This window comes from Desmodus rotundus, chromosome 6, assembly GCF_022682495.2.
Source record: "Desmodus rotundus isolate HL8 chromosome 6, HLdesRot8A.1, whole genome shotgun sequence".
NCBI classification, from domain to species: Eukaryota; Metazoa; Chordata; class Mammalia; order Chiroptera; family Phyllostomidae; genus Desmodus; species Desmodus rotundus.
The window spans coordinates 49,091,902-49,119,355 of record NC_071392.1 but is presented as its reverse complement, the minus strand read 5'-3'; the positions used below and the strand labels follow the sequence as shown (position 1 = coordinate 49,119,355).

General features: G+C 40.9%; 1 protein-coding gene across 1 annotated transcript in view; it reads left to right on the top strand.

The window, feature by feature from the left end:
• The window catches only part of COG5 (component of oligomeric golgi complex 5), a 333,141-nt gene that overhangs the window by 284,475 nt on the left and 21,212 nt on the right, over positions 1-27,454 (top strand). The window contains exons 17-19 of the mRNA XM_024557957.4: positions 3,662-3,765; positions 15,740-15,977; positions 22,098-22,174. Of these exons, the coding sequence (XP_024413725.2) occupies positions 3,662-3,765; positions 15,740-15,977; positions 22,098-22,174 (419 nt within the window). The remainder of the gene's footprint in view (positions 1-3,661; positions 3,766-15,739; positions 15,978-22,097; positions 22,175-27,454) is intronic.

The window sequence follows — 27,454 nt, the reverse complement described above, 5'->3', positions numbered from 1 at the left end:
GTGTAGAATTTGTGCTGTTTTATCCTTTAAATGGTTAGTAGAATTCACCAGTAAAGCCATCTAGGTCTGTAGTTTTCTGTGTAGCAATAGAAAGTTTATAACTACACATTTAATTTGTTTAATAGATAAAGAGTTATTCAGGTTATCTATTTATTGAGTGAGCTTTGATACTTTGTGACTTTCTAGATGTTTGTTTATTCATCTAAGTTCTCTAATTACCAGAATTATGGACATGATATTCTCATAGTCCTTTTAATGTCTTTAGGACCAACTCTTGGCTTTATTAATTTTCTCTATTGTTTATGTTCCTATTTCATTAATTTCTACTTTTGTCTTTTTTATTTCCTTCTGATTACTTTGGATTTTCTGTCTTTTTAAAAAGAATTTTGAGACCACATACCACTGATTTTTAGACCTCTTCTTCCCCCAAATAAACATTTAAAGTTGTAAATTTCCCTTAGAGCATGGTAGAAATAAACAGACAAGAAGATTTCAGGAAGAAGGGTTGGTTTCCTACGGTGGTATAAAGGAGTGAGTGCTAACTACATATCCTCTTACAAATAAGTATGGAAAAAAGTACCAAAAACGAAACAAACAAAAAGTCCGTTGGAGGGCTGTGGAGATGGAAGAAAAGCGGGCAGTTTTGGAGGGTGTGAGATCTAGAGCAGGTAACACGAAGAGTGTGTTTTCCATGTTTTGTGACTTGCCTCCAAGAGTGACTACCGTCATGGGAGAGGCAAGGCTGGTTGGCTAAAACTCAGAGAAAAATACAAAACCAAAGCTGCAGACTGTCAGGTCAAAGAACAAGGGTAAAGAGCCGCTGGAAAGGGAGAGGCAAACCTCAGGAAGGAGAGAGCCAGGGGAGAGGAATGTCTGCCTTTCTGTCCAGCTCACCACCAGTCTTAATTTGACTCATCAACCATGCATGTGCAGAGCAAACGAAAAGTGGTTTTTGTAAGTAAGGCTTAAATAAAGAACTGAATTGAGATGTAAGGCATGGCCAACTGCAGATGCGTCAGTGTACGAACTGGGGCTAATCAAGCTAATTAACTGCTGAAGAAACATCAACACTCTGAGGAGCAATATATAAAAATACTGTGTACACGATATCCAGAATATATTAAAAATTACTACATATACAAAGAGCTAGAAAATGTTATCATTCTCATGGGAAAAGACAATCAACATCTGTCTGAGACAGGATAGTGAGAAGCTGGAAAAATTCCTTGGCAAGTGGAATAGGGAAACTGAGGCAGACAGCTGAACACAATGGAGGAGCGATTTACAGTCAGGTGCGGATCATCACCAGGGTGGAAGGCCCTTAGTGCCTGGCAGGGGACAGAACTGGGAAAACAGAGACCTCACCCCCAGGGTAACCTTTCCTCCCCTGGCCCTTCCTCCCTGGAGATAACATCTAGGCCTCAGTTGTGTTTCAGGTCCAGGCCCAGCAAGGCAGCAAAACCAGGTGGGCAATGCCAGGACCAACTGCGGTGACTAAAGACCCCCCACCCTGTAACTGACCTATCAGTGGAGACCACAACCCTGAAAGGACACACCCAGAGAAGTGATGAATATTCTGTTGAAGCCCTCCCCTGAGACCTCCCCTATGATTCCCACCTTCTAGAAAGAGAAAAGCCGCAAGGCAAAGGACACTGTGCACTCTCCCTCTGGGGAGCAGCCCCTGCCATTCCCTTTTCTGTCTTCTTCCCCCACTTCTTTCTTCACAGGCACATGTCTCTATGGGTAGCTGGCAGCTCTTCCCAGGCTAATCCCCTGAACCTGTCCCCAAAACCTCCTTTGCTCCAACTTCCCAGTGAGCTAAGGCAGCCCCACCTAAGCTATCCTGTTGCTTCTTCTATGCTAGGCCCTTCCTTGTCTTACTGTCCCCAGCTTTAATAAATGTGTCCTCATAGTCACCTGGACCTGTGTTGTGAAATCTTTCCTACACGAAGTCAAGGGCCCACACACTACAGCTGGCCCTAGGCGGCCCCGCTCAGGGCCAGGCCCCTGTCTGGTAACATGTCTACCCTGAGATGATCCCAACTCTATAATTATCAGGCAAGAACATCAGTGAGGTAAAGGAAAAAAGTGCTAATAATAGAAAAATGGTATGAAATCTCATTATAATAATTAAAAATATGAAAGAAAACAAATGCAAATTTGATTCTCTTTTCAAAGTGTCTTCATCTTATCTCCTCATCCCTATTCCTTCTGCCTCTGGTTTGATTAAGGTGCCCATCGTTTTGCATTTATACAGCTACTGAGACCTCCTGCCTTTAGTCTGACATATCCTGTCTAAATTCACAAGGATTTTTCCCAAATTCAAACCTTTAACCACATTTTTCCACTGCTTACAACCCATCATTGGTTTCCCCGTCCCATCGGGATAAACTCCCAACTCCTTAGCAGCCTACACAGAGTAGGTCTGCTGCCTGGCTCTCTTCCGCCGAGGCAGGCACCTCAGGGGGTCTGTGGTCACGGGGTGTGTCCCCAATGCATCAGCTTTCCCAGGCTCCTCTACCTTTAGCGTAAGCTCTCCTATCCCCACCCAGTGCCAAGTGGTTCTTACCTATTTGTCCTTTGAAATTCAGTTCAAGGAACACTTGTTTTTCACATTCTCTCACTATAAGTTGGAGGGCTCCCTCGTCAACACTTTGTAGAGCACTGATGTCACTATAACTTGTTATCTGTTGTCACCGGATTGTGAGATCCGCAAGGGCTAAAGATTACACGTAGGAATTTAATGAATAAGGGTGCTACTTAAACTTTTCTCTTTGGTTGAAATCATTTGTAGGAGCCAAAGCCATCCATCTTCATTCTGTGTATAATCATTATTGAAACATAGATAATATACATAAATTTTAGATTTTGAGTGTTTACTGAGACTCAGTCAATATTTTCACACTAAAAACCCTTAACTAAGACCTACAGTCTTACATAACCTAACCAATGAGTATACCTCACTGTAGAATGGTTTCTCAGTCTTAGCACTGTTGACATTGTAGTTCTCTGTTGTGGGGATTGTCCTGTAGGACGTCCAGCAGCATCTCCATCCTCTACCCACTAGACGCTAATAGTAAAACCCTCACCTACCCCAGTTCTAACAATCAAAAAGTGTCTCCAAACATTTTCAGATGAGGAAACAAAATTGTCCCCAGCTGAGAATCACTACTGTGGAATTCTAAATTGAAACCTAATTCAGGAAGTATTTAACTGTTCTGCCCCATAAGAATCACCACTGTATTATATTCACTCTGGTTACAAGCATATGATGTTGTTCCAGTTTTGAAGAATCAGTTTTGGTCTTAACTCATTCCTCAGAAATTAAAAAAAAAAAAAAATGTGTTCATTTGATCTTTACTTCATAGTAGCACTACTTCTCTCTTTTTCCTTTTTCCAGGGGCTCATTTGACCATTAAACTTTTGAAAATATGAGAGGAGTGGGAAGTTAAAATTTTTTAGTGCCATCTACAAATGTAAACTTTAAAAGTCACTTTTGACAGTAGGTAGGGAGAGGACCAGACTTCTGCTGAGTTATTACAGTGAAACTGTGTATAGTTTGAATTTGACATGATATAAAAACTTTTAGTCAAAATGCCTCTCATATTTCTTTGTTAGTCTTCTTTAATTTTGCCTGGCCTTCCTTTTCTCTTCTTTTCAGACGATCCATGTTCTGATGGGAAATGCGGTGCAGCCCTTACTGACTTCAGTGGCAGATGCGATAGAGGCCATAATCATCACCATGCACCAAGAGGATTTTTCTGGGTAATAACTTCAAGCCAAATTTTTCACTAACCTTTACTGCATTCAATTTTCATTTCCTCCTCCACTCCTACTCCCTAAAGTCTCCTGACATCTGGGGCTTGTTCCTCTTGTGACAGGGTTGACCTCCAGCCTTATCCTACTTTATTCACCATTAGCAGATGAAATTGTTTCCAGTTGCTGTTTTCGTCATTTCTGTCCTATCACTGAAACATAGAATCACTCACGTCTACAGGACTCAGCTTGGCTTTGTAGTCTGTACCATCTTGACTTTCCCATTTTATCTCTGTTTTTACTTTTCACAAATACTTGTACTCGAACTCCAGCATAGGCATGGTATCTCTCGTATGAAATCCAAATCCTGCTCTGGCTTTGAGGGCAGGCTCCTGCCCAACCCCTCCCAAAGTGATTTTCCTTTCTCAGAGTTTTGTAGCATTCTAACCTGGCCGTATCACACCCCGCCATGAACATTTTGATATTATTCCATAGCTGTTCCGTATGTGTACTGCTTACCGCATTGTATTATCTGAGAATAAGAATCGTAGTTCCTAACCCAGTGTTTGCTGCAGTCTTTTTAAGCCGAGTAAAATGGTTTTGACTCAGTGTATTAGGAAGCTGTTCATGGAGAATTTGGGATAGTTATTATCAATGTAAGAAATGTCCAAACCTGTAGAGAATTTTTATAAAAATGCATTTGAGCCCTATCCAGGGTGGCTCAGTTGGTTGGAGCACTGTCCTGTACATCAAAAGATGGGGGGTTCGATTCCTGGTTGGGGCACATTATAAGTCAGCCAGTCAATGTTTCTCTCTCACACTGATGTTTCTTTCTTTCTCTTTCTCCCTATCTCTCTAAAATCAACAAACATATCAAAACATTTTTTTTTAATTTTATTTGAGCCCAACAGAGGATACAACTGAAAGCAAGATCTCTACAGACTGAGATAAATGCTCCCGAGAACAACAGTTTGTGGTTTCTTTCATGCGTTTGAAATTATGTAGGGGACTTAAGAAAGATTACATGAAGGTGGCAGGAAGGAACTTGGGGAGGGGATTGCAGAGTAGTTAAGATTATGTGCTCTCTTGAGGGGTCCATAAGGGAGCATTTCAAAGGTGTGTTAACCTAGGTGCACAGTGACAATGGTCAGGGCTTCCTTAAAGCAAAGGCAAACCTTTCACTAAAGTTATAAGCCCAGCGTGTGACTACCCACCCTAATCTGTCCAGTTAGGAACTTATTATCATTTTGCCCTATGATAGATGCTACTTTCCATGGAACCCCCTTTTTCATCCACATTATTCACATATGCTTACGGTGATTTAAAAAAACACACACTCTAGAGTTAAACATTTAAATACTAAATGTAAGTGTGTATTTTATAGTCCTAGTTTATATTTAGTTACTATTTTTGAACTGTCTTGTTTCTCTTTATATTCATGTTGTTTAAAGGAATAGCTAGTTTATTAAATTTCCGGCCACTAGTCTGTTAAAAAATTGTGTGATTATTACACTCTCCTTTAATATTTTCAATCATTTATCATTTTGTTTACAGTATATCTTTTGAAGGGTGATATGGTTAATCTATATTTTTAATAATGGTAAGAATCTTAGCACAGAAGGGTAAAGTGGATTCTACACAAAAATACTATAATATTATAATATTTGGATACAGGACTGTAAAATAGCTGATACCGGCACCTGGGAGGACATGAACTTTGTTTAATTGTGATATGAAAGGTTCCAGTTAGAGTAATCATAAGCGCCTCTGAAAAGGAAGCAAAAATGAGGTGAATTTTAAAGGCTTATTTTATAAAAGTGGTCATATATTTACTTCAGTAATTATATTGGTGAGCCAAACTAGTGCCTACAAATAACACATTAAACATTAAAAGTTGGTTTCCCAAATAGGTATGTTCCTACTAATTTGCCTAAATACTGGTGAGCCAGATTGGTTCTTTAACTGCTGGGGTTGCCATGAGCTTGAAGCATTATTTTACAGTGTTTAACCTTATCCGTATTTTTTTCCCCCAATGTCTTTGATGGTTCCATTTCAGCTCTCTCACGTACAGCAGACATTTGAGATTCTACTGAAGTCATTTTCCATATATAGCAGTATAGGACTATGGGGCACTGTTGCTTTATACTGTATTTAAGTGTTGCTCCTATCACCCTGACTGTTGTGGCTCAGTGGTTTGGGCACTGCCCCGTGGACTGAAAGGTTGCCAGTTCGATTCCAGGTCAGGGCCCATGCCTGGCTTTTGGGCCAGATACCCTGTAGGGGATGCATAGGAGGCAACTGACTGATATGTCTCTTTTTCCTTCCCTTCCTCTCTCTCTAAAAATAAATAAATGAAATCTTTAAAAAAATAAAGTATTGCTTCTCTAGCAATAATGTTCCTACTTTCGGGAATATTATTATTAATAATTCTGATATGTCATGTCATATATGTGTGGCTTACATGAAATGTAAAGTTAGATTAAACTACTCAAGAAGTAGGCATCACTTTCATCGTAGGGCTAGCCTCCAGGGGACACAATTGGAAAAACAAAAGTGAATGCCTGCCCTTATAAGCCCTCTGCACTTATTCTAGGTAAAAGGAATAAATCAGGTTAACCTTCTAGGCCACCCTTATCTGTCGTGTGGTTACAGAATTCCTTGCTATTTAAAAAGTTATCCTCAACATGGTTTCCTGGTATTTGAAATCTATTTAATAGGACCATGTGTTTTTTTTTTTTCAAAATTAGAGCTTAAAATGTAAATGATTGACATAGTACATTGATTGAAATCTTTTATTTAATATAAAATGACTTGTGTTTAATTACTGTAAATGGGGGAGGGAAGGCAGTAAAGTAGGAGAACCCTGGGTCCTTGAAGTGACGGATGAGGGAGGGAGAGTTACACACAGTTACTGAAAGGGTGGGCGGCAGAAGATCATCGACCACTTTTCAGATGCCTTTGTAGTGTGTCTTCGGCTTCTGCATGCAGGCTTTCGTGAAGACCCTTGCATTTCTGCACTACTTCATACTGTCCTGTATCAGTTGAGAACCTCTCACTAAAAGTTTTGGCATAATTTGGAAAATTAAGCTTTAATTGCCAAGCAAGTTTTGTATTCTAGTAAATTTAAATCAAGCTTCTAGTCCAGATGAGAATTGATCATATATATTTCAAGATTTTATATAATAGATCATTTTAACTACATCAGAACATGCTTATGGGACTTGTTTAGTATGTTATTTTCTAACCCTCAAGAAAATCACTTCTACTGATCATATTAAATTCTAGGAACAATCCTCCAGAGCAGTATCAAGGTAACAATAGTGCTTTTGGTAAGGCATAAGAAAATATGAAAGATTGGTAGCTTTTTTCCCCCAGTCTCCACATCTGTGCCAACACTTGTCTGTTGATTCATCAATGACAGCCATTCTGACAGGTGTGAGGTGATATCTCATTGTGGTTTTATCGTGAATTTCTCTGATGATTAGTGACCTTGAGCATCTTTTCGTATGTCTATTGGACATCTGTATGTCCTGTTTGGAGAAATGTCTATATAGGTTCTCTGTTCTTTTTTTTTTTAATCCTCACCTGAAGACATTTTTTCATTGCTTTATTTGGGGAGAGGTGAAAGGAGAGAGGAAGGGAGGGAAAAAGAGAAACATTAATACAAGAGAGAAGCACTGATTGGTAGCATGGTGTATTCACACAGACTGGGGATCTTTCACATAGGCCAAGGATCCCATGTACCCAGGATTGAACCTGCAGCCTAGGTACGTGCCCTGACTGGGAATCAAACCCTCAACCTTTTGGTTACAGGACGATGCTCCAACTAACCAAGCCACCCTGGCCAGAGCTCTTTTTTTTTTCTACTGGATTGTTTGTGTTTTTGATATTAAGTTGTGTGTGTTCTTTATAAATTTTAGATAGTAACCCCATATCTGACGTATCATTGGCAAATACCTTCTTCCATTCGGTAGGTTGTCTTTTTGTTTTGTTGATGTGCAAAAACATTTTACTTTTATATACTCCCATTTGTTTATTTTGTTTTTGTTTCCCTTGTCCAAAGATATGTATCAAAAATATTGCTCAAAGAAATGTCAGGGGTTTTACTGCCTATATTTTCTTCTAAGAGTTTTATGATTTTTACTCTTACATTTAGGTCTTTAATCCATTTTGAATTTATTTTGTATGTTGTATAAGTTGGTGGTCTAGTTTCATTTTTTGCATATATCTGTCCACTTTTCCCAACACCATTTATTAAATAGATTGTCTTTACCCCATTATATGTTCTTGCCGCCTTCATAATGTATTAATTGACCATATAGGTGTGGGTTTATTTCTGGGCTGTCCGTTCTATTCCATTGATCCATGTGTCCATTTTTTATGACAGTGCCATGGTGTTTTGATAATGTAGCCTTGAGAGGGGCTCTGTCGGCCGAGTGGTGAAGGTGTTGGACTCGATAATGTAGCCTTGCTGTGGCCTGTACATTCACTGCTGTGTCACATAAGAGTGGTGACAGAAGATATTCTGGTCTTGTTCCTGATCTTAAGGAAAATGCTTTCAGTTTTTCCCTGTTGAATATGATGTTAGATGTGAGTTTGTCATAAATGGCCTTTATTGTTTTAAGGTATATTTCCTCTGTTCCACTTTGCTGAGAGTTTTTTAATCAAAAATGGATTTTATCAGATACTTATTCTTCATCTATTCATGTGGTCATACGATTTTCGTCCTTCATTTTGTTTATGTGGTGTATCACATTAATTGATTTGTGAACATTGAACTAACCTTGCGTCTTAGGAATAAATCCCACTTGATCATGATGTATGGTCTTTATAATGTATTGCTGAATCTGATTTGTAAATATTTTGTTGAGGATTTTTGCATTTATAAGAATCAGAAATATTGGCCTAATTTTTTTCTCTTTTAATTTATCTTTTCTTAAAAGATTTTATTTATTTATTTTTAGAGAGAGGGGAAGGGAAGGAGAAAGACAGGGAGAGAAACATCAATGTGTAGTTGCCTCTCGCATGCTCCCAACTGGGGACCTGGCCTGCAACCCAGGCATGTGCTCTGACCAGAAATTGAACCAGCGACCCTTTGGTTCGCAGGCACTCAATCCACTGAGCCATGCCAGCCAGGGCTCTTTATCTGGTTTTGGAATAGGGTAATGCTGGCCTCATATAAAACGCTTGGAAGTCTTCTCTTTTCTTGAATTTTTTGGCATAGTTTGTGGAGGATAGGTGTTATTTCTTTTTTGAATGTTCGGTAAAATTAGCCTGAGTAGCTCCCTGGTCCAGGACTTTTGTTTGCCGGGAGGTTTTTTTTATTAATACTTCCATATCATTAATTGTTACTGGTCTATTTAGGTTTTCTGACTGTTCCTGATTCAGTATTGGAAGATTATATGTTTCTAGGAATTTGTCCATTTCACCCAGGTTGTCCAATTTGTTGGCATATATTTGTTCACAGCATTTTCTTTGCATTTCTTTGATGTTCATTGTTACTTCACCTCTTTCTTTTTTTTTTAAACATATTTATTGATTATGCTATTACAGTTGTCCCATTTCCCCCCCTCACTCCACTCCATCCTGCCCACCCCCTTCCTCCCATATTCCCCCCCTATAGTTCATGTCCATGGGTCATACTTATAAATTCCTTGGCTTCTACATTTCCTACACTATTCTTACCCTCCCCCTGTCTATTTTCCACCTATCATCTATGCTACTTATTCTCTGTACCTTTCCCCCCTCTCCCCCTCCCACTCCCTTGTTGACAACCCTCCATGTGATCTCCATCTCTATGGTTCTGTTCCTGTTCTAGTTGTTTGCCTAGTTTACTCTTGTTTTTGTTTTAGGTGTGGTTGTTAATAACTGTGAGTTTGCTGTCATTTTTACTGTTCCTATTTTTGATCTTCTTTTTCTTAGGTAAGTCCCTTGAACATTTCATATAATAAGGGCTTGGTGATGATGAACTTCTTTAACTTGACCTTATCTGAGAAGCACTTTATCTTCCATTCTAAATGATGGCTTTGCTGGATACAGTAATCTTGGATGTAGGTCCTTGCGTTTAATCTTGGGTAATGTAATTATGATGTGCCTTGGTGTGTTCCTCCTTGGGTCCAGCTTCTTTGGGACTCTCTGAGCTTCATGGACTTCCTGGAAGTCTATTTCCTTTGCCAGATGAGGTAAGTTCTCCTTCATTATTTGTTCAAGTAAGTTTTCAATTTTTTGTTCTTCCTCTTCTCCTTCTGGCACCCCTATAATTCGGATGTTGGAACGTTTCAAGATGTCCTGGAGGTTCCTAAGCCTCTCCTCATTTTCCCGAATTGTTTCTTCATTCTTTTCTGCTTGCATGTTTGTTTCTTCCTTCTGGTCCACACCGTTGATTTGAGTCCCAGTTTCCTTTGCATCACTATTGGTTCCCTGTACATTTTCCTTTGTTTCTCTTAGCATAGGCTTCATTTTTTCATCTGGTTTTCGAACAGATTCAACCAATTCTGTGAGCATCTTGATAACCAGTGTTTTGAACTGTGCATCCAATAGGTTGGCTATCTCTTCCTCGCTTAGTTGTATTTTTTCTGGAGCTTTGAAGTGTTCTGTCATTTGGGCCTTTTTTTTTTTTTGGTCTTGGTGCATCTGTTACTTTAAGGGGCAGAGCCTTATGTGTTCCCCGGGGCGGGGTAACGCTGGTTGCTGCGCTGTGATGCTGTACGTGGGGGAGGGGCCGAGAGGGAGCAATGGCACCAGCTTCCCTCTCCACCAGACCTCAATCTTTCACTCCGCTACCCACAATCAAACCGGGCCCCTCTGGTGCTGGTTCCCAAGTGGGTGGGCTTGTGCACACTCCAGGCCCCTGTGGGTCTCTCCAACAACATCTCCCGCGAGGCTGGGAGTCTCTCCCGCTGCCGCCCCAACCCCCACGGGCGTTTTCAATCAGAGGTTTGAGGCTTTATTTCCCCGAGCTTGAGCCCTGGGTTGCGCGGTCTGCTTCTCTCCCCGCCATTTGTCCGGTTTATCTGTGCGCGAATGTGGGGCCGCAGGGTCTGCTAGTGGTCAGACTGCCTGCCCCATTCGTCCCACACTCCGCCAATCTAGGTCCTGCCATGGCCACGTGAATCCTCTCCGCCCCCGTGCCCGTCTCCGCCCCTCCTACTGGTCTGGATGAATGTTTATTTTTATTTCTTTGGTGTCGGACTTCCTTGCTGTTGGATTTTCTGTCAGTTCTGGTTGTGCGAGGAGGCGCAGTGTGTCTACCTACGCCGCCATCTTGGTTTTCCTTTACTTTACCTCTTTCATTTCTGATTTTATTTGTTTGAGTCCTCTGTCTCTGGATCAGTTTGGCTAAGCATTCATTGACTTTGTTTATCTTTTCAAACAACCAGCTCTTGTTTTGTATGTATTTTTTAGTCTCTTGTCATTTATTTCTACTCTGATCTTCATTATTTCCTTCCTTCTTCTTACTCTGAGTTTTTTTTGGTTTGTTTTGTTTTAAGATTTTATTTATTTACGTCTTAGAGAGAAGGGAAGGGAGCGAGAGAGAGAGGGAGAGAAACATCAATGTGTGAGAGATACACCAATTGTTTGCCCCTTGCACACCTCCTACCAGGATACCTAGCCTGCAACCCAGGCATGTGCCCTGACCTGGAATCGGACCAGTGACCTTCCAGGTCACAGACCAGTGCTCAATCCACTGAGCCACACCAGCCAGGGAACTCTGGGCTTTGTTTGTTGTTCTTTTTCTAATTCTTTCAGGTGTAAGGGTAGATTGTTTATTTGAGGGTTTTGTATCTTCTTTAGGTAGGCCTGGGTGCTATAAACTTCCCCCTCGGGACTGCTTTCACTGTGTTCCATACAGTGAAAGGTGTTCATTTTCAGTTGGCTTAGGATAGGTTTTGGTTTTTTTACTTGATCTCATTGGTAACTAATTCATTGTTTAATAACATGCTATTTAGCCTCCATGTGTTTAAATGTTTTTGAGTTTTTTTAATTGAGTAGTTGAGTTTTGTTTTGTTTTTGAGTAATAGATTCCCTAGTTTCGTGCTATTGTTATCTCAGAAGATGCTTGGTATGATTTCAGTCTCGAATTTGTTAAGACTTATTTAGTGTCCTAACATGTGGTCTCTCTTTGAAAATGCTCCATGTACCCTTGAGAAGAATGTATATTCTGCTGCTTTGGGATGAAATGTTCTATAAATATAAATTAAATCCATATGATCTGTTGCATCATTTAACATTGCTCTTTCCTTGTTGATTTTTTGTCTAGAAGATCTGTCTATTGATATCATTGGAGTATTAAAATCCCCTACTGTGACTGCATTCTTGTAGATCTGTCACTTAAAGTCCACCAAGAGCTTTTTGATACATTTATGTGCTCCTATATTGGATGCATATATGTTTACAAGGGTTACATCCTCTTGTTGGATTGGTCCTTTTAGTGTTATTTCATCACTTTCTTAGTCTGTTGTTATGGCCTTTGTGTTGAAGTGTATTTTGTCGGATATAAGTATTGCTACCCCAGCTTTTTTTAGTTTACATTTGAATGTAATATTTTTCCATCCTTTCATTTGCAGCCTGTGTAAATCTTTTGTTCTGAGGTGGGTCTCTTGTAGACAGCTTACATATGAGTCATGTTTTCTTATCCATTCAGCTATCCTGTGTCTTTTGATTGAAACATTTACTCCATTTGCATTTAAGGTTATTATTGATAGGTTATTATTTATTACCATTTTTATTCTTTATGCCTAAGCTCCTCTCTCTTTGAATTTCTTTTTTTTTTTTCTCTCTGAATTTCTTCTTCTTAAATCACTCCCTTTAACAGTTCTTGCAATGCGGTGTGGTGGTAATGAACTCCCTGGGGTTTTGGGGGGGGTTTTTTTTGGTTTTTTGTTTTGTTTTGTTTTGTTTGAGAAGCTTTTTATTTCACCTTCAATTTTAAACAATAGCCTTGCTGGATAGAGTAATCTTGGTTTCTGATCCTTACTTTTCATTACTTTGAATACTTCATGCCATTCCCTTCTGGCCTGTAGTGTTTCCATTGAGAAATCAGCTGACAGCCTTATGGGAACTCCCTTGCAGTTAACTGTTTTCCTCTTGCTGCCTTTAGGATTCTCTGTTTGTCTTTAACCTTTGCCATTTTAATTATGATGTGTCTTGGTTGGGTCTCTTTGGATTCATCTTCATTGGGACTTTCTGTGCTTCCTGAACTTTTCTGCCTTTTTCCTTCACCATTAGGGAAATTTTCAGGCAATTATCTTCAAATAGGTTCTCAATTTCTTGTTCTCTTCTCCTTCTGGTACCGCTATGATACTGAAATTGTTATGTTTGATGTTGTCCCATGGGTCCCTTAAAATATCCTCATATAAGAAAATTTTTCCTGCTCTGATTGGGTATTTTCTCCTACCTTGTCTTTCAAATCACCGTTTTGATCATCTGCTTCATCTAACCTGATTTTGATTCTCTCTAGTTTATCTTCCTTTCTGTTATTTTATTCTTCTTTTTTGATTGTTTCTTTTTTTGTAGTTTCTATGTCATTTTTTATTCTGTTGAAATTCTAAGTTTCTTGAGCATCTTTGTAACTATTTTTTTGAACTCTATGTTTGGTAAATTGCTTGCTTCCATTTCATATAATTCTTTTTCTAGAGATTTCTTCTGTTCTGTTATTTGGGGCATGTTTCTTTGTCTCCCCACTTTGGCTGCTTCTCCTTATTTGTTTCTGTGTAAGTACGTCTGCTATGTCTCCCAGTTTTAGTAGAGTGGCCTTATGTGCTAGGTTTCCTTTGGGGCCCAGTGGCAAAGTATCCTTGATCACCTGAGCTGGGTGCTCCAGTAGTGTCTCTTGTGTGGGTTATGTGAGCCGTTGTGTTGCAGTTGAACTTGATTGCTATTGGTATATCTGTGGGTGGGGTTGACTCTCAGACTGTCTGTCTGTGAGGATTGGCCATGACCATAGCATACAAGCTACTGTATTGGGCCTGACCCCAGGGAGTAGAATGTACCACTGAAGGTTCTGGTGCTCGCTGAGAACTCCCTTTGGGTGTGCCACTTGTGGAGCTAATGAGGTCATGGTTTATTGTGGTCTGAAGTGAGCCACTGAGTGTGTTGGTTCTGGGCCCTCTTCAGAGGGACTTTGATGCAGCTCACTGTTAGAAGCTACCTATGACCTATCTGAGGGTACCTGTTAGGAGTTACAAAGTAGTTCAGGGCTGGGAGCTACTTGTGCTTGGCCTAGGTGCATAGGAGACGGGCCAAGCTGTGTACCAAGGACTGCTGCCACCAATACCAGTGCTGGGGAGGTCAGCAAAAGGCTCAAGGCACCTTGAGATCTGCTGCTGCTTCTTGATAACCTCAGCCACTGGAAGAGCCTTTGGTAATACATGAGCTGTGTGAGATAGGTTCTCCGGAGGAACCAGTTAAGGGCTAGTGGTGTTCACTAGGTTAATACAGATTGAAATTTAGCTCTCATGCTGGATCTGGTACCACCTGGCAAGAGTCTCAGGTACACTGAGGCCAGCTACCATCTGCCTGGGGCCTGAGGATTGTTGAGGTGGCTTGAGGTCTCAGGAGTAGTCACTGTTGAACCAGTCGAGTTAATCAGGGTAAAGCAGATTAAGATTGGGCCTTGTAGATGGAGGGCTCAGCGTGGAAAAGGTGGCACCCATCAGGCATGCTGGAAGAAGGCTCTCACCCTAAAGCCACACAACCTAGCCTCTCCCGTGTGTCTCGGGCACTCCCATAGCCCACCCAGAACTCCCTGAGAGTTTTTTAAGAAATACTGCAGCACAGGCTCAGGCGGGCCTGTGCCACAGGCGTGTGCCAGCTGGGCAGGGCAGGCCTCCAGGACTCACCAGGGTGGAGCTAGTGCAGTGCTTCAGTCCAATGTTCCATGTGTGTGGGGTTGGGGGGTAGGGCCCAACATGGGAATGGTGGGGGGTAGGTTGGGCTCAAGGGGAAAATAGCCCTCACTCTATATCCATACAATTCACTCTTTCCCTGTGTGTCTCTGGCACTCCCAGAGCTTGCCTGGAATTTCTGGCCACTTTCTCTATTTCTCTCTGCCTCTGGAAGTGGAAGACTTTTGATTAACATCCTCCTTATAATAACCATTACTGTATTTGAAAATAAGTTTACCTCATTCTCTTACTCTAGGCATTTGAGTCAGTTCTTCTCTAGATCATTGCCAGTTTGTTTCTCTCTGTCGTTCTCAGAATATGGAAACACGTAACTTATTTTTTAAAAACGATTGCATATTATGAAGCCAGTGATATCACTGGCTAGGTAGTTAATATTAGGTGATTTCTAATTTTGGTATAACCCTTCTTTCCTATAACTACTTCACATTCTTTTAATGTATTCTTTAAAAAACCATTATAAACACCTATAAATTATAAATACTATTTTGTGGAGCATCAGCCAGCATTAGGTGTTGATCCAAATTAAAGCCTTTCCAAACCTCGTCAACTGGGAAGAAAAATTTCATGCAGTGTGTATTGTTACATAACCAATTCCACAGTCAGAGTTCTACTATTGTACTGATCAGATACAAAAGCAGAAATATCTTTGCCAAGAATTTGGGGAAGGCAGCATTTATTGCCATTACAAAGTGTGAAATGCTACTTCAGGATCTATTTATTCACTAAGCAGGCAAAATGTGTGAGTGGGTGCAGAGTTGTAAAGCTGGGAGAGACCTCAGAGGTCAGAGAGCACATAAGGCACTCACGTGAATTATTCAGGGCAGATGGCTGTCTATTTTATTTTTAATAATTTTAGGTAAATGAATTCTAATGATTCCTTCAGTAATCTTCCCAGCATCTTAAAACAGCCTTTAGGATATGATTTGAACATTGTTTTATGCCTTTTAACTCTTAGCAAAAATAAACAATGCCATTTCAACATGATAGGGGGAAAACATGCTTAGGATCAAAATAAGCAGGAGGGGGAACAAACGTCAGAGTCCCTTTTAATGCATTGGCTGTTTTTTCTCCCGCAGGTCATTACCCAGCTCGGGAAAGCCTGATGTTCCTTGTTCTCTGTATATGAAGGAGCTTCAGGGTTTCATTGCCAGAGTCATGAGTGACTACTTTAAGCACTTCGAATGCTCAGACTTCGTCTTTGATAACACTGAAGCCATTGCCCAAAGAGCAATTGAACTTTTCATCCGCAACGCCAGTCTCATAAGACCTCTTGGTGAAGGTGGGAAAATGCGACTTGCTGCTGATTTTGCACAGGTAAGTTGATGCATAGCTACAAAAGGGAAAATGTTTCAGCCTCAATGTTATCTATAAATAAAAGACTAAATACGGCCCTGGCCGGGTGACTCAGGTGGATGGAGCATCATCTCATACACCAAAAACATCGCAGGTTTGATTCCCGGTCATGGCACATACCTAGGTTGCAGGCCTGATGCCTAATTGGGGTGTGTACAGGAGGCAGCCAATCGATGTTTCTCTCTCTCTCCCTTCCTCTCTCTCTCAAAATCAATGAAAGTATGTCCTCTGGTGAGGAATAAATAAATAAATAAGTATTTCTTGGTGTTTTAAAGCCATTGAAGTATGAGGAAAAATAAATTCATTTAAACCTAATTGGTAAAAACCAGAAACATTTAAAGGTACTTTCATAGGAGATAATTCATAGCAGATACTTAGTTTCTTTGTATTTAACAAAAGAGAAGGAATCATCACTCATCTTTGACGCTTTCCAGTCAAGGTGAAGCCGCTCATTCTGCAGTAAAGCAACACCTCCCACTTTTATGTAACATGGGGCTTCCTCAGTCTCACTGTCCCACAAGGGCAGGGCAGGGCAGTGTGGATAAAAGTGACTGCCAGAAAACAACATAGGCGGTGAAATTTATTCTTCAAACAGTGCGAAGGGGCTGTCTGTTGTCATGTAAAGAGAAAGAGCTCCAACACATGTGTAATCCTCTGGTGGCCAGCTCAGCATTCCCAAACAGTGTTCTAATTCCTTTAGATGCACAGGGGCCGGGAGAGAAAGAGTCTGAGTAGCTGGTCCCCGCTTTTAAACGGAGAGCCTTTCTCGTATATGGACTCGCTTAAAATCATTTCAAGCTTTGTGATGCGGATGAGGTAAAAATGACAATAAAATAACAGAACCAAAATCAGCATTTATAGAAAGTATTTTTTCTTTGTCCTCCAACATATATTTTTTACACCTTTTAATAGTGTCAGAGGCAAAGAAGAAATATCTCAAACATACACTTTAATTAAAAGATTCAGAAACAGATAATTCCCATTTACATAGCATATCAAAGGTGAAATCATTTTTGAGCCTTTCAAAGCTGTTAGCTTGAGTAGTCCGGTTATTCAAATGGATTATTCATAGTGGTTTCCCAGATCCCCACTGCTTATAAAGATAAACAGATGTTAATGTCCTTATTTATACCTGTGTGTATGTGTGGGAAAGTCTGGGTTTATTCTTCCTGCACTGAGAACAGGATGCTTGTACCAGTGTGGTGGTTGCCGGACACTCCCTCACACCCGATAGAGTCACAAAAATGAACCAAGTACATAACCTGCTATTTTGAGAGCTAGGCTCCTTGCATACCTGTCTAGAAATGTCATTTTTATCCCCAAATGATACACCTTAGACCACTAGACCATATTAAAGAGCCTTCCTTTGGGAAATATGCCTTTGGTAGCCTTAACAAGAAAATAGAAATTAATTGTTCCCATTAATATGGCTCCTTTTACCTTTCCCATTTTTATCAGCTTCATTCTAAGGCACCTGTATATTCTGCTTTGTTATCACAGGTAAACTTAAGCTTAAATAGAATTATATATAAATAGTGTCTTATTTGTCCCTTACTGGGCTTACATACTATTACTGAAATGAAGACGCAGTGACTACCAGGCTTGACTGGGTAGCTCAGTTGGTTAGAGCATTGTCCCAGCACACCAAAGTTGTGGGTTTGATCCCCAGTCAGGGCACATAGAAAAATCAACCAGTGAATGCATAGATAAGTGGAACAAAATCTCTCTCTCTCTCTCTCTCTCTCTCTCTCTCTCTCTCTTTCTCTCTGCATGTCTCTCCCCCCTCCACTTCTATCTCTTCCTCTCTCTTTCTCTAAAATCAATAAATAAATATAAAAAGAAAAAAACATTATGAGCTATAGTCAAATGAATATCTGTCTTTCTTTTCCCTTTCCTTCTTAATTTTGTTTTTTCTTTTCCTATCATCTCCTCTCCCTTGCCTCCCCCACGGGTTTATTTGCATTCTGCTCCAGCTGGTCCTTCAGTCACTTTCCTAGAGGCAGCACTTCAAGTCCAATTAGAGGGGCAGGCAAGCAGGAGATGAGCAGGAGATGGCCCGAGCGAGAATGCTGTGGGAAGAGGCTTTTGGCTTTCGCTTTTCATTTTAATCCATTGCCTGTGACTCTCGAAAATGGAAAGCATTGCCCTTAACTCTTCCTACTGCAGCAGGCACCTGCTCAAAATGCATAGCATCCAGTGGCAGGGCTGAGCTCCCACTTTCCAAAAACTGCATTATTCAAAATTTTATTTGGCATTCCTTCTTTTTTAAGACATGTTGCCCAATAAACCAAACGTTTTTCCAGGTTCCTTCCCTTAAGTTAAATGAAACTCTTATGCTCCAGAGCATCCAATGTTTGTCATTGCTTCAATATATAGAGAAAAGACACTTACAACGCAGCACTTCCTCCGTGTTAATAGTTTATTTCCAGTCCTGCAGTGATGTTGCTCGCTAAAGTCTCTGTGGTGCTGATTCCTCTGTTCACTCCTGTACAGTGTGCCCCAGTCTTAGAACATCCCTCCGTTTGCCTTGGAAACGGCTTCTTGGTCCTGTGGGTGATGGGCACAGGAAAGGCAGGTGGGAGTACTATCATGGCCATATTTGTGACCAGTAAGTCTGGCAAATATTATGCACCTGTTATGTTATCCTTCTTCCCATATTTTTAAAAATTTGAAATAACACAGTGACTAGAAGGATTTGTGGTTTTCATTTTGTTTGATTTGGTGTCTGGCTACATCTGCAATTACGTGTGGCTGCACCTCAGCTTTCAGAATCATACTTGGGTGGAAGTATTTTTCTGGGGTCAGTCACCACACTTAAATAGCGTCACCCTTATATTTATATTCATGACAGGCGTCCACTGGGGACTAGAAAGCCTCAGACTGCCTCGTTATTGGAAGTTCTAGCTGTTTGCATCCAGAATTAAACACAACCATCGAGGCCACTGGAATCAGGAACACGCAGATCCTCTGTGGGTTCGAGAGTTCTTGTGAGGAAAGTGCCTGCTTCTCAGGCACAAAGAACAGAAAAAGAAACTGCTCATAAAGAGACCAGTGGTGTGTGTTTGGGAACACTGATTATTTGGCACAAATCCCTGGCACAAAGACGTGATATATTTAAGGATTTCTTCAAGACCCTGACTTCTCCCCCGGCACCACTGCGCAGGAAGTGGTTGCCGGGTGCCATCTGGAGGGTTCATGGGGAGGAGGGACCCAACATCCAGTCCCCTGAGGAATCAGGTCACAGCACAAGGTGGTTTCCTGCAGGTAATTAATTCCTTACTGTGACCACATGGTCTCTGTGTCGACACTAATCACACAGTGGTTCTGAAGCACTAAGCTGGTCCAAGGCCGCTGAGGTTCTGCTGAGTCAGAGTCACTTTAGGGACTTGTCCACAATGTCCTCTGAAGCACATATGTCCCTCTGCTTCTCAGTTTCATTTCTTCCTTGAGGGAATGGATGACTATTGATATTAACATTGGATTATTTGCTCAGGGGTACTTCTGGCAGTTTCTATTTATAGATCTTCTGCCTGGAAATACAAACATCAAAAGAAAACAAAATATTCAAGATTCTATTTTCTGTTCTAATTGCCTTTTCTCCTGAACAGTGTCAGGTCATGAGTGTCCTGGGAGCATCCAGAGATGCCCTGGGGTTAACCAAATGTCTGTGATGGGTGAGGAGCAGCTCTGTAATGAGTTCACGGGCCTGCAGCCGACCCTCATTCCACCCAAACGGGAGCTGAAGAGAGGCAGCTGCACGTGCCGTTCCTGTGTCACAGCTAACGGCAGAATCGCCTCCTCTAAAGGTGACACTCCTGCCCTTCGAAACATGGCCTTTATTCCTCACTGGAATCCTGCAGAAGAAAATGGGTTTCAGTACCCTAGAGATCCTTTATGGATCAGAAATTAGTTTTAAGCCCTTAACCTTTTGAAATTGTCCTATGGCATAGAGATATCCTGCATTATCATGGATTACACAGCCGTTCGAGGTCATACATGTATTCTCTCATATTGTAATTTTTTCCCCCAGCCACTTATTTGTTTTAACACTCAATCCCACTCAAGTGCTAAGGCAGAGGTTGTTGGGTTTAATCTTTGAAGATGATGAAACCCACTAGGGTAACTGAAAAACAATGACAAAACAACTTTCAGTGTGTAAAAAACCCTCATAATATATTATGTACACACATATACACACAGTTAGTATCTGACTGGAATTGCCAACTCAGATACATGATAATCACATTTTTACTTCGTGCTCAGTGCAAATATGACCCATTCTGAAGAAAAACAGAAACTCTCATGAGCGAATAAACTAAACAGGCCCCACGGAACAGCCATCACCCACTGTCTTTTCAGTTGAGCACCAGCTCGAAGCTGTTCTGTTTTGTATTGTTGACAAGAATCCTGACTTTTCTTTCTTAAACTTTGTACGTATTTATTCTCTATTTTAGCATGTTTTTCAAGTGTGGTAGTTTTCCTCTAGGATGTATAGTGTGTATTCCCTGTGTCTCTGTTAAGAGAGAAGTGTACCCGGCCTGAAGGCACCCTCAAGACCATCTCAAGGACCCTGCCCCCCAGTTCTCCCCTGACACTCAATCCATACGTTTGATACCACATGGCGTTCTGCTGACTACTCATTATTGACATCTCTGTATGTATGTGTGCATATATGTATACACACACCTTTCTTATGGTTTTTAAGTTATATTTATATCATTTAGATAAACATATATCCCTTTCTTCACTAAATGTGAGAGAGCTCCTTAAAGACAAGGCAGTGTAATTCATCTCATCCCTATGTCTAGCTTGGTACCCGCAACAAATAGAGAGTCAAAAATCTTCCTCAAAAGAGTGACTCTGTAGGTCTCCCTGGTCTTCCAATGGCAAGGAGATTTGAACAGTTTTTCAGAGGGATGGCCAGCAGGATGGAAGCCCCCACTTTCCCTTTGTATGTTTTTCTTGAAGAAAGATGCTTTATTAGCAGCTAGCAGCCTTTTGTTCAGCTACTTTCTAAACAATTCTTTACAAGGGTCCTCTTTATAGCAAGACTGCAGAGGCAGTATCATCTGAATGCCACATGTGCAAAAACTTTGCATATGCAATTGGTAGGTAGAGAATAGGTAGTCATGCCCTGGCTGGTGTGGCTCAGTGGACTGAGCACCGGCCTGCGAACCAAAGGGTCACTGGTTTTATTCTCAGTCAGGGCACATGCCTGGGTTGCAGGCCAGGTCCCTAGGAGGGGACACATACGAGGCAACCACACATTGATGTTTCTCTCCTTCTCCTTCTCCCTCCCTTCCCATCTATCTATACATAAATAAATAAGTAAATGGTTTTTTTTTAAGAATAGGTAGCCTAAAACTTCAATTAATAACAAGTAAAATTTCCAATCAAAGGAGGGAAATAAAGTAAAACCAATAGTTGATAAATTATTGAGTCATGGTGCAAATTAATTTACTAATTTATATGAGAAAGTTTTTAAAATATTGACACTAATTGCCAACATTTAAAGAGCACTTATTATATATGCCATGCACAGAGAGTTTTGTGAAATTGTCTATTTATTTGCATAATTCTATGAAGTAGATACATCTGCATTTGACAGATAAGAAACCTGGGACTTAGGTTAAGTTCAGGGCCACACAACTAGTTCAGAGTTCTTACAGAGATGAGCTACCTCCACAGTCAGTGCTTTTAATCATTTGGGCCAGCCTGGTAAAAGTTGTCATCATTTACATTTAATATAAAAAGGCCTGTTATACCTATTTAGTATAGGCGCACAGTCTTGAAAACCTTTGTTTTTTCTGAGTTTTTAATGGAGAAATGCTCTAAAACTTCCTCCTATTATGTAACAAAAAATGTTTTTTCTATTTTCTTGAAGGGATTATCTTATTTTATGCTTTAAATAAGTGCCAAAGTCACCTAAGTTCTTATTTTTTAATAAATTTGATTGACTTAAAGCTTTCCTCAGAGTCCAGAAAAAGTTAAGTTTACTGCAAACTACAACTTTCTATGATCCAGGTGCGTCCCCAGTTCATGTTAGGATTGTGACATGGGTATTATCTTTCAATATTTCAGATGGAGTTGGCTGTGGGTCCGTTCTGCAGAAGAGTATCTGATTTAGGAAAGTCCTATCGAATGCTGAGGTCATTCAGGTGAGACATCATTCTATTCTTGTTGCTAGTATATCCATGTCCTATTAGCAGATAAATCATTTTTTCTCCTATTCATGTAGAACTATATGAAATTCCCAATATTTAACCATTTTGTGACCTCCAACAATGGCAGTTTCATATAGTTTATCTCACAAGTTATTATGCAAACCAGAAAGCTGTATAGAATTATACTCAATGACTAATGAGTTTATGTGTGTGCTATTTTTGTATTACAGTTCACAAGATTGAGCTGGTAAATTTTATTTTGCTCTTTCTAGGGAAATTTTTTTCCATTTTTACAGAAAAATATTGAATAGTAGTACCAGACTTTTTATAATTACAGACATTTTTTCTGAAATTTTTATTCGTTCATTTAGTATTTTTTTATCCATTCTACAAAATAGGTCATAGGTTACCTTCTATAACAAAATTATTGAATAAAGTGTTAAAACTGTTTAGTGATGAAATATAGTCAGTTGTAAGTATAGCAGATAATTTAGACTAAGGATGGCTAGTGTAGTTGAGCACAAAATTCAGAATTGAGCTTCCTAAAACCCTGTTCAAAAAGAAAACGAGTTAATTCATACTCATGATGTAAGAATATAACAATTTAATGGGAAAATCCTTTTCAGTGCTGAATGCTTCCGTAGGTCTTTTACCAACTTGGATTTTAAGGAACATTGGGTAGCTTAAGGACTAGTGTCTTTAGTAGCAGATTACAAAAGATAATATGTTCATGTGGCTGTTTATTCAGTCAGCCAGAACTTCCCACACTTTTTCACATCATGGCACACATAGAAAATGTATACATCCAGCAAGATGGCCATCCCTGGGGGCGGAGGGGATCCATACAATACTTACCACCATTAAGTGACCACAGCATACTGGATGGGCTGCCTCCATGTACATTGTCCACAATGTCCAACAGCACACAGGGTGGGGCAAAAGTTGAGCCCCACTGGGTTTACAGCTGTGAACGCAAAACTGTTTATTCTTATACTATTATTTATTAATTATTGTATTATCCATACGAACAATTGCAAACCTAATTTCACCCCACCTTGTATAATGGTCTTTGAATGTATTTCTATGAAGATGAGGTAAGGGAGTCCAGTCATGTGACTTTCCAAAAATGGACTCAGTACTGGAAACTAGTATAATCGACAAGTAGTATGTCCTTTAAATAATCACTTTTTTCTCTTATTTCATCCAAGCTTTTGGTAGTAGAAAATTCAGGTGTAACATCACTTGAAATATAAGAATCCAAGGTTGTTGATTGAAAAGGGAGTCCTGCTCTGGCTCTTGTAGCTCAGTGTATTGAGTGTGGGCTGGGAACTAAAGGGTCGCTGGTTCCCAGTCAGGGCACATGCCTGGGTTGCAGGCCAGGTCCCCAGTTGGGAGCATGCGAGAGGCAACCACACATTGATGTTTCTCTCCCTCTCTTTCTCCTTCCCTTCCTCTCTCTCTAAAAATAAATAAGTAAAATCTTTAAAAAAAAGGAAGAAAGGAAGAAAGGAAGGAAAGGGAGTCCTATGCTTTGTAACTGGCAAAGATTTTTTCAGTGCCAACACAAGAGCCTGAATTATTTTTCTCAAATGCCCTTCTGTGCAGAGAGGTGGGTTTCAAAAAAATTAAGAGTGGACTCACAAGTGGAGACTTCAAAAAATTTAAAGTGGGATGTTAACCAACATGGAGAACTAGAAAGATTAAGAGGTTACTCATCCACAAGTCATGCGTCTGTACTGTAAACTGACCTGAATAAAATTCTTATAAAAATCACTTACCTTGAATAAGATGATAACACAGCAGTCCCAGTGGGTAATAAGACGCTGCCCTGAGGCACAGAATCAGTTAACATACTGGAGGATGTTAACCAGCTAGTTGTTGAAATGGCATGGGAAAGGCTGTGATCTGGGATTTGCTATGTTAAAATGAGGCTATTATTTCTGATAGTCTCGGCTGCTGTGTTTAGTTGTTTGTTGCATGTGTATGTATTAAACTAGTGGTTGTCTTCCTGTTTGTTGGAGCAAGATGGCCTTTATGAAAGTTGTGTCACGGTAAGGTGGTACAAGTGCTAAGAGTTTCACATAGGACAGTTCTGCCAAAAAACAGTCATCTAAGGTGGCACTTTTATGTTAGGTTCCCAATTCTCACATGAGAAGAGGCCTGTGAAGGAGATTTAAAGTTTGAATAGTGACACCTTCTAGTACCTACTCAGGGAAGAAAATTAATGATTGATCAATGTATAATAGAAGAAAATCCTGGTTTGGGTGTATCTACTTTCATTCATGGAACAAAGTCAATCTAGATGGGTTTCAAATGTTTGAGCGTGACTCACAGTAAGAGTTACTCTTTATTACGTAATCTGGCTTAGATTTGCATGCAGACTTGCAAAGCACACTCAAACCCACGTACACGGCACACATGCATACTCGTGTGTCGTGAAGCAGAATTACTCTTACATGTCATATGCTCTTGTATTTCTTTTTCATTTGATTATTTTAACCCACTGAATTGGTTTCATGACTCACTGATGGTTTGCGCTGGGCAGCTTCTCACCTTTCTCCCATGGCCCTAACACTTGCACTTTAGTGGCTCTAGTAGCAGGGGCAAAGCTTGCTCCTTTTCACATTGTAATGATTTATCCCCTCTTCTCCTGGGATTTGGGTGCACCTGAGCGTCCTCCTGCAGGTAACACCTTAGCTTCCAAGGCCTCGGCACTTATATAATAATTGTATTTTATGTACAGAGCATTCTCCATAACTTGAACTCAGTGCAAATTTCTAACAGAGGTTTGTATCTGCCAGTATATTCTTATAGTCATAAAAATCAACAGAAATCTACTGAATAGATACTAGCGTTTTCTCAGTATGTTTGATAGGACATGGACAACCATTTGATAAAGATTTTAGGACTAACCTGGTCAGGAAATAAAATGAAATCATAGTGTATTCTGAGGTTAAATCTAGCCCTAGTCAGCAAAGAATGTTTTAGTTCCCATCTTTTGAGGAGAGAGATGTCAGTACACACTGCTGCCCCTGCCTGTAAATGCTGGAAAAGCCCTCGGCTCTGCTGCAGGCTTCTCCCTAGTCGGCACTCGGCACTCGGAGAGAGCTGACTCAGGAAAGCTTACCTGGTCAGAGGGGCGACAGAATCCCTTCAGAGAGGAGCAAATCACTACAGAGTAATCTTTATTCCAATAACCCAATTCTAGGCCTTCTACTCGCCTATCTGCAAAAACTTGTTAGGGATTTATCTCTAATCCAAAATTAGTTCTGAGCAGTTGCATTGGAAGAGCCCACTCTTGTTAATCTTCCCATCTGTGCTGTGGGTTGTGACAAGGAAGAGGCATCAGCCAGTGGCCATGTATAGTGTTGACTTGGCTCTTGCCCACGGTCTCCTCCCCGGACATTCTGAGTCACACCAGAACCAGCTGAATGGCAGTCAGCAGGAGATTGGCCCAATAATCCATGCCATATCCACAGCATCAAATACACGCACCGACAAGCAATTTGTATTGTTAGTTAATAACTAATGATGTGAAAAATACTTCCTAATATATCATGGAGTGAAAAAGCAGGCTACTAAACAGTGTGTGTGATATGATCCCTGCTGTTTTTTAAACAGTAATGTGTGTGTGCACATGGAGAGGAAAAGCTGGGAATGAATGGTGAGCCTCAAAGTGTTACTTTCGGAGAGTAGGATTGCCACTAGTGATTTTTCCTTTTCTACATAGAGGTTTTCTATATTTCTCAGATTTTCTGCCTTGGTTATTTAATAGTTGTAGTCAGAAAAGTCAATAAACATTTTAAAATCCCTCTTGCAGTGTTTTTCCCATTTTAAAATAATAAGGGAGTTAAAAATATGCATAAAATATACTAAAACATTATGCAATGTGGGAGGAGGCAAGAAAAATGGGCAGCCATACAAACTACCCTCAGCAGGTGGGCCTTGGTCTGAATTTGCGGCTGCGGCTGCAGGAGAGGGCAGCGGGCCCTTTGCAAGGGACTGGGGCGGTGCCAGCCAGAGGCCCTCCAGTGCGGGCCCAGGAGCAGAACCCCTCACACACACACAACACGGGCCTCAGCAGGGACCCCGCCGCCACCACCGCCACACAGCCGTCTGCCACAGGGCACTTTATTCTTGACAGTAGTATTAGTGGACTGTTTAATTAAGCCAGCAGGCTTCCTGCATACATTTACATTTTACTGTCTCCGTTAGAGAGTCTCAGGCAGCAGGAGTCATTTCTTGCCCACAGGAGTGTCCAGCCCTCGGCCGTAGCCCAGGGTGGCTATGAATGTGGCCCAACACAAAATCATAAATTTACTTAAAACTGCTTTTTTGCTCATCGGTTTCCATTAGTGTTTGTATATTTAATGTGTGGCCCAGGGACGCCAAAATGTTGGACACCCCTGGCCCTGCCTCACACAGCTGCCAGCATTAGGGATTTGCTCCTGGATGATTTCTGTTTCCACACAACGCAGTCCGAGCTCCCCTTGCCAGGGGTCGGAGAGCTCTGACCCTTGACATTCTCAGTGCAGATCTTTGTGAGGCAAGGACAGAAAAGGCACCAGAGGCCTTTCACCAGCTCGGGAACACAGACCCTGCCTTCAGGCGTGCACCGCCACCTGTGCCCTGGAGGGAGCAGCCGTGTCCCTGAGTGGTGTCCGAGCCTGCCGTGCGGAAGCTTTGATAGGGCTCATGGAAGAGCAGTGAAAGCGGTGGGGAGATGCGGGCTGTTAGCCTGAGGGGCCTGGAAGGAAAAAACCGTCCATAACTCCACACTGCAGTGTTGGTGTCAGCTGTTTTTAGTTGTGAGCGTTTGTCATGTCTACAGTTTGTACTGGTGGCCATCTGCTTCTTGAAATCCCCACCTTCCACGCCTGCGTGTTAGTAGAACTGAAGGCAGTCATCTCAGCAGCTGCCATTTTTAGCACTTGAAGAACTAGGACCCCCAAATGTGTTCTGTCCTTTCTTTCCACTTGTGAATCTGGAGCTCCTCAACCCATCCCCTGAAATAACTGTTTCCCAGGGTGTCTAGATTCTTAATTCCAAGTTAGAGAGTTCAGCACTGTAGCCAGAAGGCAGCCACATCTTGGGCTGGTAAGGCTTGTTGTTTGCCACAGCACCCAGTAAACACAGAGGGATGGATTTATTATCACTTTAATTCTAGCAATCATTATTTAATCATTTACTTTAGGCTAAGCCTATGCTAGGTGTTTTACCGCTATTTTCTCACTTCTTCATCTCACTTGCAGTCAGGTATGACCCCCTGAGGCA